The sequence below is a fragment of the Sinohyriopsis cumingii genome, chromosome 16, assembly GCF_028554795.1.
Source record: "Sinohyriopsis cumingii isolate HCF-2022 chromosome 16, ASM2855479v2, whole genome shotgun sequence".
Taxonomy (NCBI): Eukaryota; Metazoa; Mollusca; class Bivalvia; order Unionida; family Unionidae; genus Sinohyriopsis; species Sinohyriopsis cumingii.
In genome coordinates, this window is record NC_142976.1 from 54,814,123 (window position 1) to 54,828,485 (window position 14,363).

General features: G+C 38.2%; 1 protein-coding gene and 1 pseudogene across 1 annotated transcript; both read left to right on the top strand.

Moving 5' to 3' along the window:
- The first annotated feature begins 762 nt into the window (after positions 1-762).
- LOC149780443 (uncharacterized) lies at positions 763-7,439 on the top strand (annotated as a pseudogene).
- A 2,882-nt stretch (positions 7,440-10,321) lies between these two features.
- LOC149780444 (complement C1q-like protein 4) lies at positions 10,322-13,937 on the top strand. Its single transcript, XM_089937380.1, has 2 exons — positions 10,322-10,712; positions 13,038-13,937. Exons 1-2 carry the CDS (start codon positions 10,460-10,462, stop codon positions 13,457-13,459), a joined length of 675 nt encoding a protein of 224 aa, XP_089793506.1. The 5' UTR covers positions 10,322-10,459; the 3' UTR covers positions 13,460-13,937.
- The last annotated feature ends 426 nt before the right edge of the window (positions 13,938-14,363 follow it).

Below are 14,363 nucleotides of genomic sequence, written 5' to 3' on the forward strand. Positions count from 1 at the left end.
CTTTGGATTAAGTGAATGGTCATCATCTTGTTTGTGAAAGTGTACACTTATTGTTTATATTCATGTGTGACCTTCTTGACAAGATAATCTTCAAGTAGGTGTTTATTTTGTTTAGTAGTTCTAGGTCTGTGGGTCTAGTATCAACACTTAATCATTTTTGTTTTGGTTACCTTCCTTAGGAATAGTTTCTTTCTTTAAATTAAATTTGTTTTCTTACTATTAATCATGTCATCCCTTAATGACTTGGTCGCCTTAGGCAAAGATTTTGGGTATGAGGGAGAAAGTTTAAGGGAATTTATTAAGGAAGAACAAGCCCGGGAGAGGGATGAAAGGGTAAGGGAGAGGGATGAAATGGTAAGGGCGAGAGAATTAGAAAGAGAAGAACAAGCCCGGGAGAGGGGTGGAAGGGTAAAGCAGATGGAAATGGCCAAACTTGAAAGGGAAAAACAGGAAACAGAGGAAAGGCGAGCAGAATTAGAGAAGGAAAAGATAGAGTTAGAAAAACACGCCTAAAGGGAAAAGATAGAAATAGAAAAACAGGCCGAAAGGGAAAGGATAGAATGGGAAAGGGGAGCTGAGAGGGAGAAGATAGAGTTAGAAAAACAAGCAAGGTTAGAAGCTTTGGAGGTAGAAGAAAGATTAAGGCAACGAGATCATGAACGTAAGGTAGAGTTAGCAACAGCTAGAAAAGGAGAACACGATTCTGCCTCTAGTAAATTAAAGGGTCCCAAACTACCCCCCTTTGACGATGAAAAAGAAAACATGGATAGTTATCTTCATCGGTTTGAGCGGTATGCCGAGTACCAGAAGTGGAGTCGAAATGACTGGGCACTGCATCTCAGTGCTTTATTAAAAGGTAAAACGCTGGATGTGTACTCGCGACTTCCTAGAGACGATGTGTTCAAATACGACGTCCTGAAGGAAGCACTTCTAAAAAGGTACGAGCTGACTGAACAGGGTTTTCGTAAAAGGTTCAGGTGTAGCAAGCCCGAGAAGGGAGAAACCTTTGATCAGTTCATCGTTAGAATAGCGAACTATTTTCAGCGGTGGATTGAATGCGGCAAAGTGGTGAAAACGTTTGAAGGGTTGACTGATTTCTTGCTCAGAGATCAATTGTTGAACACAGTTGGGCGGGAACTAAGTCAGTTTCTGAAAGAGAAAGTCTATTCAAACGTACAGGATATGGCTAAACAAGCCGATTTCTATGCCGAGGCTCATGGGGGAACCCATAACGTGGTTTCAAAAGATTTTAAGTCTGGAAACCAGTCTACGAGACCGATGCCTAAGGACCTTGTGAAATCAGGTGAGGCAAGTAGGTCAGTTAGGGATACAGGTCGTTAGGGTATACAATGTTTCTTGTGTAAGGAATGGGGTCATGTTCAAATAAAATGTCCTAAAAGAAAGGGACTTATGCATAAGGGTAGCCGTGGCTATACAGAGTAAAAGTATATCTGGTAATATGGTGCAGGTAGAACTAGGTATTCATACACGTGTCTTTTCCCCGAAGCACGAGTACCAACCGCGAGAGGTTTCGTGAACGGTCGAGAAGTTGTAGCATTACGTGACACTGGTTGCACGGCTGTAGTGATCAAACGTAGTCTCGTGCAGGATAACCAAATGCTCGGGTGGGAGTTCCCATGCATGCTACTTGATCAAACGATCGGTCGCATCCCTGTAGAAAGGATCACGGTAGAAACACCTTTCCTAACCGGAACTGTAGATGCCCTTTGTATGGGAAACCCTATTTACGATCTGACGATCGGTAATGTTGAAGGTTCCCGTCTTCCAACCATGGCAGATTTCAGGATACCTTTGGCTCAGGCAGTCGAAACGCGAGCGCAAACCAGGCGAGAGAAAAAAGCGTTTCAGAAATTATTAGTCCCTGAATCGATCTCCGGAATTTCGCGTGAAAAATTCAAGCGAGAACAAGAACGTGACGAATCCATCAAAACTGTTATTGAGAAAATCGCGTCCGGCGCAGTTAGACACTGCAAGGGTGTGGGTAGCTCGAGATTCGTTCGTAGGAACGGGCTAAGTCATAGGGAGTTTATCAGTTTGGAGGGTAAGAGGTATTGGCTAGTGGTCGTACCCCAGAGATACAGATCTCAAGTACTTAGGGTGGCCCATGAGTCTAGCATGGCAGGACACCTAGGTAAGGCGAAGACCACCAGTAGAGTAGTCGCTGAATTATACTGGCCTGGTGTTAATGGCGATGTCACACGGTTCTGTAGGTCTTGTGACGTATGCCAGAAAACCGTATGTAAGGGAAGGGTTACAAGGGTGCCCTTGGGACAGATGCCATTAATAGATACACCGTTTAAAAGAGTGGCGGTGGATATTGTAGGCCCAATACAACCAGTTACTGAAAGGAAGAACCGGTATATTCTTACTCTTGTGGATTACGCAACCAGATATCCCGAAGCCGTAGTGTTACCAACTATTGAAACGGAACGGGTGGCTGAAGCATTGGTTGACATCTTCAGTAGGGTAGGGGTGCCAGAAGAAATCTTTACGGATTGTGGTGCCCAATTCACCTCCGACCTCATGGGTGAAATAAGTAGGCTGTTATCAAACAGCTAAACACTACCCCATAACATCCGATGTGCAATGGACTGGTAGAGAAATGTAATGGTACCCTGAAAAGTATGCTACGAAAGATGTGCGCGGAACGTCCGCAAGACTGAGACCGCTATTTGAACGCGGTTCTGTTCGCGTACCGGGAAGTACCGCAAGAAAGTGTAGGGTTTTCATCCTTCGAATTGCTGTACGGAAGAACAGTTCGAGGCCCGATGCGGATGCTACGTGATCTATGGACAGGTGACGTCGCGAGCGAGGAAATTAAATCTACATACCAGTACGTGTTAGATCTGCGAGAGAAACTGGAACGTACATGCCAGATGGCACGCGACGAATTAATGAAATCGGGACGCAGATATGCCAAGTACTATAACCGCAGAGCGCGAAATAGGAAATTTCTTGTAGGAGATCAGGTTTTATTGCTTCTTCCTACTAGCACAAATAAGTTACTAGTCCAGTGGAAAGGTCCCTACGAAGTTAAGGAGGTCAAGAATGACATGGACTATAAAATTGACATAGACGGTAATTTAAAGACATTCCATGCTATCATGCTTAAGTTGTACATCAAGATACAGAGCAACAATGTAGAAAAAGGGGTCTTGAATGTCATTTGTACGGCAGTCATCGACGACGACTTGGGAGAATCAGAACACTAGGTTTCCCTTGAGTGTCCCTTGGGTGTTGCAAGGGAAGGGGTAGATCAAGTCGATGTGAATGCAGAGTTGACCAAAGACCAGCGTCAACAAATTAATGCGCTTTTGGTTAAATACTCGGATGTATTCACCGACAGACCAGGTTGTACAACCTTGGTAGACCTCAAAATTAAACTGAATACATCCCATTAGAATCAAAGGTTATCCGGTACCATACAACGCAAGAGAAGCTGTGGACGAAGAGGTGAATAAAATATTAGATCTGGGGGTGATTGAACCCTCCAACTCGCCATATTCTTATCCCGTAGTGCTAGTTAGAAAAAAAGATGGGACGAACCGATTCTGTATCGACTTTTGACAGTTAAATAAAATCACGGTGTTCGATCCGGAACCAATGCCAGATATGGAGGGTCTATTTGCGGAGTTGTCGGGCAACCGATGGATTTCCAAATTAGATCTGTCCAAGGGATATTAACAGGTTCCCATTGTTCAAGGGTCCCGTACATTGACAGCATTTGCGACCCATATAGGATTATATCAATTCAAGGTAATGCCATTCTGGTTAGTAGGTGCCAGTGCCACCTGTTGTCTTTTGATGCGCAAGTTGCTAAGAGGTTTACCAAGCGTTGATAGCTTTGTAGATGACATATTTGTGTACACGAATACTTGGAGTGAGCACGTGTTCGTCTTGGGGGAACTCTTCGATAGACTCCGCCGAGCGAACCTCACAGTGAGACCCACTAAATGCAGATTTAGATTGTTTGGGTCATAGGGTCAGTGGTTCGGGTCATTTGAAACGTCACTCCAAGCAAGTGGAAACGATTAAAAACGCACCTAAGACGGATAACAAAATGCAAGTTATTTCTTTTCTCGGTCTAGTAGGGTTTTAAAGAAAGTTTATACCAAACTTCGCAGCCATTGATAGCCCACTGTCTGATCTGACAAAGAAGGGGCAACCCAACAAAGTAGAGTGGGGACCACCACAAGATAGAGCTTTTTTGCGCGCTGAAAGAGAAATTAATCATTGCACCTATATTAAAATTGCCAGATGTTCGCAAACCCTTTATTTTAAGAACAGATGCCTCGGAAACTGGGTTGGGAGCAGTTTCACTGCAAGAGCAAGATAACAATAAGTTACCCGTAGCTTACTCGAGTAGAAAATTGCTACCCAGGGAGAAAAACTATTCCATGATTGAGAAAGAGTGTTTGGCCGTAGTGTGGGGAATTGGGATGTATCATGCATATCTTTTTGGGAGAGACTTCGTTCTCGAGACTGATCACCAACCCCTATTGTATTTAAACAAGGCCAAGGTCACTAACGCTCGATTGATGCGTTGGGCGCTGACACTACAACCATATCGCTTCCGTGTAGAGGCAATAAGAGGAGTTGAAAATATAGGAGCAGACTACTTGAGTAGGGCATGATTAGAAATTTGGATAAATTTTTACCCAGTATAGAAAATCCAGATTGCAGTATTACCAGTGTAAATAGTGTAACATATCGTTAGTAGTTATTTTTCTTTTATTCTGTGAGTTTGTTTTTTTTTAAAGTGTACATTTTTTCTCTTAGGGAGAAGGTATTGTCACAGAATTAGGCAAAGAAATAACTTGGTTTTGTCTTAAAACTATTCGACTATTTCTCATTGTAGATGCGTACAACGTTGTCTAGGGTGAATGTGTTTTTCCAGGTAAGCGACTGTATTAACATGTACCTAGCCACAGAGATTACTTGTGACGAGGTAACATGACTAACATGATGTGCACGAGTAGTCTATCCTGACTTGTACTCACTCTCCTATGGATTTAAGTAAGACCAATTTCTAAAACCACACTGGTCGTTTTTGGATCACGTCAAGGAATGTACGCTCTCCATTGTTCTCCAGCCATAGGGGTAAGTGTTAAATTTACATTTTCATTTGATATCGTTGTTTTAACTCTTGGGGATCATAGTGCAATACCTTCCAGAGAGAGAAATAACAAAAGTTACGTCTCCTTCGATTCTTTAACTTTTTAATCAGACGTGACGATGACAAAATGAATCACCAGATGAAGATGAATGAGAAGACCAACGCTGTGTATATAGCTATTTTCTTCGATACCATTTACACGATAAACATATACATGGGCATTGGACATCACTATACTGAATATGTAACACCAAAATACTAAACGCACACAAACAATAACACATACAAACATTGGTTTACAAAAGTAACTGAGAAACGAACCTAACATCCAAAATGTAACTAACGCCAGATGTTGGAGATACAAGGATAACTCTATATGCCAATCCATGTGGACGAAAACAAAGAAAAAGAGATTATTATTATGAATCACCTGACGAAGAGGATGAATGAGAAGAAGACCAGCACCGTGTACAATGGTTATTTTCTTCGATACCATTTACACGATATTGAGTAACATATTGCACCCATAAATGTTGAAGTTGACTCCTGTAAAGTCGTTGGAAGAGTGAACAATGGAACTGGGAACTAGTTAATAGAAGTCGGCGGTTGCATGTTAGGCAGGTGCAATGCAAGCAACTGTAATACTCCTCGCCTACCATACGTACATCAAAACATGTATATAGGCGTTGGACATCATTGTACTAAATATGTAACACCAAAATACTAAACGCACACAAACAATAACACATACAAACATTGGTTTGCAATAGTATCTCAGAAACGGACCTAACATCTAAAATGCAACTTACTCCAGATGTACGGACGGGCAAGGGTAACTCTACTCGGACGGGCAAGGGTAACTCTACTCGGACGGGCAAGGGTAACTCTACTTGGACGGGGAAAATAGAAAGAGATTATTATTACATTAAATGAAAGAAATATTATAACATTTTGAAGTTATGTATAAATTTGTTTAAGGTATATAAATAACGAATATTTAATCTTATTAACGTGAAGAAAGACATATAGACTAAATGACATAGATTTATCATACTTAATTAAACGAATTACCATGGTTTGTTGAGGGGCGAAGGATGTGAATATTTTGTAATGGAAAATATTGGAAATGCAAGGACACTACATGGCATCTGCCGCTCTCTCTAAAGTAACCTCATAAATAGATTTGACGTATCTTATCTTTATAAATAATCACATATAAAACTAATTTTCAGAAAGTTATTTAACAACACATTACATACGTACTTTTCAGATAAATATTTTCAGCCGGTACGTCGTAAATTTTGTACAAAATGATGTGAAATTAGTGTGTGTGTCACACTAACTGCAAACACAAGGTCTTTTAGATAAGATTTTATCACGTTGTGTTGAATTCACCATAGTCTTTTCTATGATGACTGTCAGAAAAAAAACACACATAGAGTTTTTGAAAACTTTGCTGAAATATCCAAAGCATGCTACTAAAAAGCGATATCTAAAATCTATTGCAGTTTATTTTATGTGGGAAACGTTCTCTTTTTGTTTTAAATACATGGATTTATTTTTCTGAGCAGGATTTATTATTATTATTATTATTATTATAGAGCATCATCACAGATAGTTTAAAGTTAGAGCTAAACTTTGAATATATCTAACAGTACCGTTTCAATAATATATCGCTGAGGATTACATTGATGAGTTCGCTCTTTCACCTTTTATTATATTTCCCAAAAGATTTTTGCCTTACATACCTTTTTTATTGTGTGGAAAATCATCAGTTTCTTCTTTATCTTAGAGTAATATGTTATGTTCCATCAAATATAAATCCAACGTGATTGTCAGTTCTAGAGTCTTTAGATTGTAAAAGAAATGTAATTATACGTCCTTCAATCAGGATCGGTGTTTAAGTTGTATCACAAACACGCGCACGCACGTTTCATATACATGTCGTTTCGTGTTTTGACATACCTAATTTTTACGATTGAGACACGTGTGTGTATTGTTATTGTGTGTGTATGCGAGCGCACAAAGACACACAGTAGCAATACACACACACAACAGCATAATAATTACTTACCTCAGTAATGTAATCATTTAATTCTGAGAAAAAGTTTGAATAACCTCGATTAAGTTAGTATATATTAATCAGTGTTAAGTCTGCAATTGGTAGGCGAAATATCGAGCATTATATTGTTTCCCATACTATCGTATTTTAGCATAGTTTTTTCTTCTACTGTGAACAGCACATGGAAATTTATTCTTGAAAAGAAACTAATGGCAACCCCTTTTCATTGGACTAGAAAGAGCTACAGAAATATGTAGTCACATTATGAAATTTTCCTGATTTTTTGTAAAATAAGTGTCCTGCTGAAAATAAATAAAATAAATGGGATCTATATTTTTGCACTCCATATTCTATTAAATGTATTGGAAACCCCATGCTAAAACTGGCCTTTTAGTGTCAACAATGTATTTTTTATACTATATAGTACATGTCGTTGGCCCTGAGGACTTAATATTGCTAACATCTAGCAGGAAAGCTCTTGCGCGTGTGAGTTATCACTTCCTCTGAAAAAAAATCTAGCGAAATTGGAACATGTGTACGCTGTAGGGCTCATGGTCTGCATGTTGGTAGGGCTCATGGTCTGCATATTGGTAGGGCTCATGGTCTGCATGTTGGTAATTAATATTAGTTACGCTCTTACGCATATGCGTCATTATTTTCTCTAAGTTGTCGCTGGATAGTTTTGTATTGTGAGATCCCTAATTTGTACGATCGAGACATGAGCCTAATTTTGCATGTTCCTCATGTTTAAGATTCACACGGAAAATAAATCTGTAATTTGGCTTTGAGTAACGTTAAATAAAGAAATGGACTGGCTTGTTTGATGACTACCTTTCACGATAAGTCTGGCACAGGAGAGCAAATGCGTATATCGGCTTAAAATGAATGACCAACATAGTTTACGTGTTTAAATATGTCTGCTACAAATGTAAATATCTCAAAATAGAGATGATTGAGGGGTGATAAGCAGTGTGCACATTTATTGTAACAACAGCAAACCTCAATCATGAATAGGGCCTATATTGTTTGCTTTGTGGCGTTATCAGATCAACATATTCATACCAAAAAAGCCTTTACTGTCAGAAACGAACACTTTAAACGAGGGCATTGGGTAGTGTTGGTTCCGTATAAAAGCTGTTTTACAAGGAATTAACACCTTAATCAAATTTGTACAAGTAAGCTTCATCCAACAAGAACTGATAAGGTTTCAATTTGTATCTTTAACGTAGAATCATTCCCATTTTTCAGCAATCTGCCATCGTCTTGATCCAAATTTACCAAAGAGAAAAATCAAACAAAAATTACCTGCCAACTGAGATCCGAAACATTCTTCGGCCTCCGGGCGTGCTCAGGCTTTTCCGCCAATGACTGGAAAACAATGATTTTTGCAGAAAAGTCGTGATATTTCCGATAGATCCTGTATCTAAGAGCGTCATTACTCTATACATCATCTCCTCTAAGAAAACAGTACATTCATATTTAGAATCCAATAATGATAAATGTCCCAATACTGCATACCAGTAAGACATTTTGCTTTAATGTGATTATCTTTCAATTTGTGGCGAATCCACCTAAAGGTGTATAATTTGCTAGGATATAGAGTGGACGGAAGCACGGCCACTTGGGACACTTCTAAACCAACTTGGGCTTGTACCGTTGCTTACAATTTGTTATAAAAATGTATACTTTATATCATTCATTTATATCAGTATAATTTATACTGACTGCACTTGATTCCATTCTCGCCGTCAACACGTTTAACCCATGGAGGATCAATCAATATAACGTTCTGTTTCTTTTCTTCTTTTTTTTCCTTTTTAGCGAGGGATAAACAGGTAGACACGAGGTCATTGGATTAGAACTCATGACGGTGGCCTAATGGGAGAAGAACTCCAAAAGTCCAGTATTTATAACGTTTTGATGGCATAATTTTAACCATTTAACTATTAAGAAAATTTATTATAGGAAACGTTTATCCGGAACATTTTTTTCAGACATGTGAGAGGAGCTGGCTCCACCTCCCCATCCTATCCACTCTGGTACTCTGTGCTTCATTATTCAGAACTCCAAGTCCTTCTGTCTCAATTTTCAGGATACAAGAATTGGCTAGTTTTTGTTTGGGAGATGATGGTGGGGGGGGGAATGTTGGAACCAATACCCGTTGTATTTTTGTCTTTTATCCATTTCAGAGTGAGAGAAAGTTCGCGGTTCAACTCCTGTCTTAATATCTCTTTTGATGAATCCTAAGTTCTAACTTTGTAGTTTGTACCAAACGCATAAATGTGATATCCGCATATTGTTCAAAGCAGTTTAAATAAGCTCCTTCACCCTCATTGTATCTTCATTTCTTTTCATTTTTAGCTGTCCCCAGTTGAAGGCCTCATTGTCTTATTTTTTTAAACTTTATTTCCAAGATTTGAAGTGCCACGTGTTGTCAAATAAAACACCATATACAGACTTTTTAATTTCCTTATGGCAAATTGTTTTTGGAACAAAGGCAGGAGGAGAAAGATGCTGTACAATCCTATATAAAGACTGAGATACCACCCCTTTATTTCATTATGAGATACAAACCCTTTGTTTCGTTATGAGAAATTGAAAACGTGAATGGAAGTATTATATTTAGGATAACAATTGCATTTAATTTGTCTCACTGTTTTATAGACGGCTTTCGGCAACATGGCTTAGGGACACATGTTCTGTAGCAGATAAGACGAAACTCGTGACATTTTTCTTTACGTAAATAAATACCGTAAATCGAGGTTTATCTTCGTCGGAAATCAATACATTCCTTTCAAACATTAAAAACTTTGAGCAAGTATAGTTTAACTAACTGTATGATAATAATGTATACAAATAACTGTTTGTTCAAAATTAGCTAAGATCAATCAGTGACCATTCATGAACTACATTTGATATATAGAATAAACAATAAAAAATGTTGTACATCTATATTTTTGTCACTTGTCAAATATCATTGTGAACGCACTGTGTAGAACCAGAATACTGAATGTTGAAAATTCTGTGAAACCTCTCATGCGACATATCTTTAACAGGGCAGCAGCAGAGGGCGAACCGACCAGCTTAAATAAAATAAACGCTTGTTGAAGAAGTTTTAAAGCGACCCTATAAAAAAAGGCAAACCACGCCCCTTAACTACGTCACGTTCCTAATGAAAGGTTATTATAAATATAACTGCGGTGGTTTATTGGGGAGCAGAAGCGGTTCTACGGTCGTTGACAACGCACGTTATAACCAGTATGTCTTCGTTTTCTTGCACTCTGATGTTGGTTTTTGGCGCTTTCTCTTTTAAAGAGGTTCCAGCCCAAGGAGTCAACGACTGCCCAAGGTTCGACTATGAATACAAATTATTAGAAAGACTTGTAAAAACTGAATATGTCCAGAAAGAAATGGAGACGAATCTGTTTCAGCTTCAAAAGGAAGTGAGGACCCTTAAAACAAATTTGGAAGAAAAAGATATTCAAATTCTGAAGCTGCTGGATGAATCGAAAAGTGAGTACCCGATTGATAATTCCTATTTTTCTCGCATTCGGATCCGCTTTTGTATTATGACTTGTTTAGAACTGAAACAGTTTAGTTATATTCGTACGATGTTTGATAAGGGGCATAAATACATTAGACACTTCAAAATTAAGTAGACTTAAAATATAGCTCTACCTGGAAAATAAGCCGGCCAAACTCCAGCAACGTTGTTTTGCATGAAACCCAGCATCATAAATAAGCCACCTTTTATAAATTCACACTTTACATGCATAAAAATAAAACATATGGAAAGATAGAAACTTGGGTCTTCATAGAAACGTCTATTGTATGAGAGTCTAACACAAACATATATATCGATTATATATCCTTATCGTGAAAGAGATCTTGAAGCTATGTATTATTTTTTAAAGCATGAATAGAAAAAGGCAGTCACAAATCATCGTAACAGTCCCTACGTGTATAAAAAAAATATTTAATACGAGATGTGTTCATTGTACTGCCTTCACTTGCCGTTGTAAAAAAGCGTTATCGACATTTCGCTACACTCAGATATACATCTTGTATTTCAATTTATCAGATGAAGATTTTCAATATCATGATAAAGAATCAATGGCAAGTCTTTCATTACTTTGTTAGTTATCCGAATAGATACCAAAACAAAATTGTCAACAAGTTCTTCAGTTGTAATTCAAGTCCCAGTATTAAGTCATATTTAAACGGATGAGTAGTTCTATATTATGTGGATACTTCAGAGATGGAAGGGTAACCAGAGATTAAACATAACGTATAACATTAGAACGCGTTAACCAAGTAAACCTCTATTTCACTCTCCATTCTCTCCGCTAAGGAATCTAACAGACTTCTGAAAAACATATCTTTAGCAATCTATGTAGACATAATAATTGCAAATGTCTAATTTTTCCGAGTAAATAAAGCATGTGAAACAAATAATCAAATGCTTTTCACACACCATAAGAAAACGGTGGATAACAGGATACATGTTTGAAAAACTCATTTCGTCTTGATGTTAGAACAGTAATGAAAACAATAATGGATATTGTGCCCATTTACTCCTGTACGAGAAAATTCAAATTGCTGTTCATAGATCACGCGTTAAGAAATGCAAGAAAGAAATATTTAGGCAATCAAGAACTACTTTTTTATTGGGAAAGCAAGCGGAAAAAATTATCGATGGAATAAATTACTAGCAGAAGGTTAGCTTTATTCAGCTAAATGCGAGGACACATGTTACTGAAGAGAACTTTATAAAACCAGCGTGTGAGATGCATAAAAATAAAATGCCGTCGGAATGAGTGCTACTACTAAATGCCAGTCTTTTTTTTTCCTCGGCACCGCTCCGGTGGCCTAGTGGTTAGAGCGTCCGCCTCGGATGCGGGAGGTCGTGGGTTCGACCCCCGGCCGAGTCATACCAAAGACTTACAAAAATGGTACTAACAGCTGCCTCGCTTGGCGCTCAGCATTAAGAGGTTAGTGTTAGGACTGGTCGGCCCGGTGTCAGGATAATGTGACTGGATGGGACATCATGCTACATGTCTGCGGCATGATGCCCCAGTGCTAGACATCACTATAAACTGCCACATTGCAGACATCTTTGCGATATGACTGAAAAATTGTTAAAGCTACGTTAAAAATCAAAATCACATCACATCACACTTTTCCTCGGCAGCAACAAAGGTACATTATTCTCATTAAAGAGACAATATTCCTATTCCAACTGCTGTCAATTTTGAGCACAATCACATTCGCCGTTCCCGTTTCTCACCTTCACGATAAAAGTAGCTGACTGGACCATTGTTACATTACGGCTAAATAGTCATTGTCTTCAGAGGGACGGAATTTTATCTTCCGCGTCATCTTAAGAAGTATTCGAATAATTTTCTGAATTACATTTGGAGACATCTATAATTCATTTTGTAAAGAACATGGTTTAAAAGAGCATAACCGAAATATTTACTATATATATATATATATATATATATATATATATATATATATATATATATATATATATATATATATATATATATATATATATATATAATCGGTGCGGATGTGATGATCATTCAAGACAAGCTTTCCAGCTGATTTTCAGCAATAGTCTTTATTTCAATGGCTTCAAAACATCAGGAATTATATAATTTGTATACTTGTATAATATTTATAAAATCTGCATGTCAAAGGAATTAAGAAAAATATAAAGATGTCACTTTTGTATAGCCGTTTCAGTTAGTTATGATTTTGCATTTAAAATGTGCAAAAATCTTGAAATTGCTGTATCGTAAATTATTTGTTGCTTTGTTTCCTTCTAAACAGGGATAGAGTCCAAAGTGGTCGGTTTTTCCGTTTCCTCTACGGTTCAATTCAACAACCTAACTGCGCATCAAGTGCTCGTCTTTAATCACGTTATTTACGACCCGTACCACGCTTATGATAAAATTACCGGTATCTACACCATTCCTGTATCCGGGACCTACCTCATTACTGGAAGCGTTTTCTGCGTCCCTGGCAAGCGTGTGCAGACAGAGATAATAGCTGGAGGTCAGATGGTTACACGGATGTACGCATATTCCTCAGATACATTTGACCAGGGAACGAACTCCGTAGTGGTGGACCTTACGGCCGGTAACACCATTTTCATGAGGGTGGATCAATATGGCAGTGACGGTCTGCATGGTAATCGATGGCCCTCCATGTCAGCCATTTGTTTACAACCTGCTTCGTCAACATCTTTGTAGACATTTTCTTGATTAAACAAATAATTACTACTGATTAAAGAAAAGGACATTGCCGTAGTTATCTTCTCTGACTGACTAGCTAAATGATTCTATATCAAGCTTTAATGGTATTTAACACATGTGACTAGTATATATACCCAAAGGATTATGTTATCCTTGCCGCCTAAGAACATTAGGAGCTGAAACAATCTTTCACAACTGTCTGGGTCTTAAATTTAAATATGAATGCACGTATTTCTGTACAAAACATAAACGCATATTTTATCTCCTTTGATAGTCAAAATATAAATTAGTACATATGTCACAACTTCAGCTGTAAATGGGGTTAAAGTAATTACCTTGTTTTTAGACCAATCAGAGAGACAGATTGACTATACTGTATAAGGAGTAATAAAGTATCCTATTAACTTTATTGACTTTTTTTATGACAATCTGGAAAGAAAGAAATAAACATTTGTGAGAAGACAGTGAAATTTGATCTTTGTACAAGTGTTTTCTGTCATCATATTTCATCCGTACGGAAGGCGAATAATTCATGTTTTACCACGCCTTACACATGTCTAGATTTGTCACGGTACTAATTGAACTCCCATTGTAAACCTATGGAAACACTCTGTCCATGCCCTGAAACTACGCTTGCTTTGTCCCGATTCAATTTTTATAAACGATCTGCACATGCCCTGAAACTACGCTTGCTTTGTCCCGATTCAATTTTTATAAACACTCTATCCATGTCCTGAAACTACGCTTGCTTTGTCCCGATTCAATTTTTATAAACACTCTATCCATGTCCTGAAACTACGCTTGCTTTGTCCCGATTCAATTTTTATAAACACTCTATCCATGCCCTGAAACTACGCTTGCTTTGTCCCGATTCAATTTTTATAAACACTCTATCCATGCC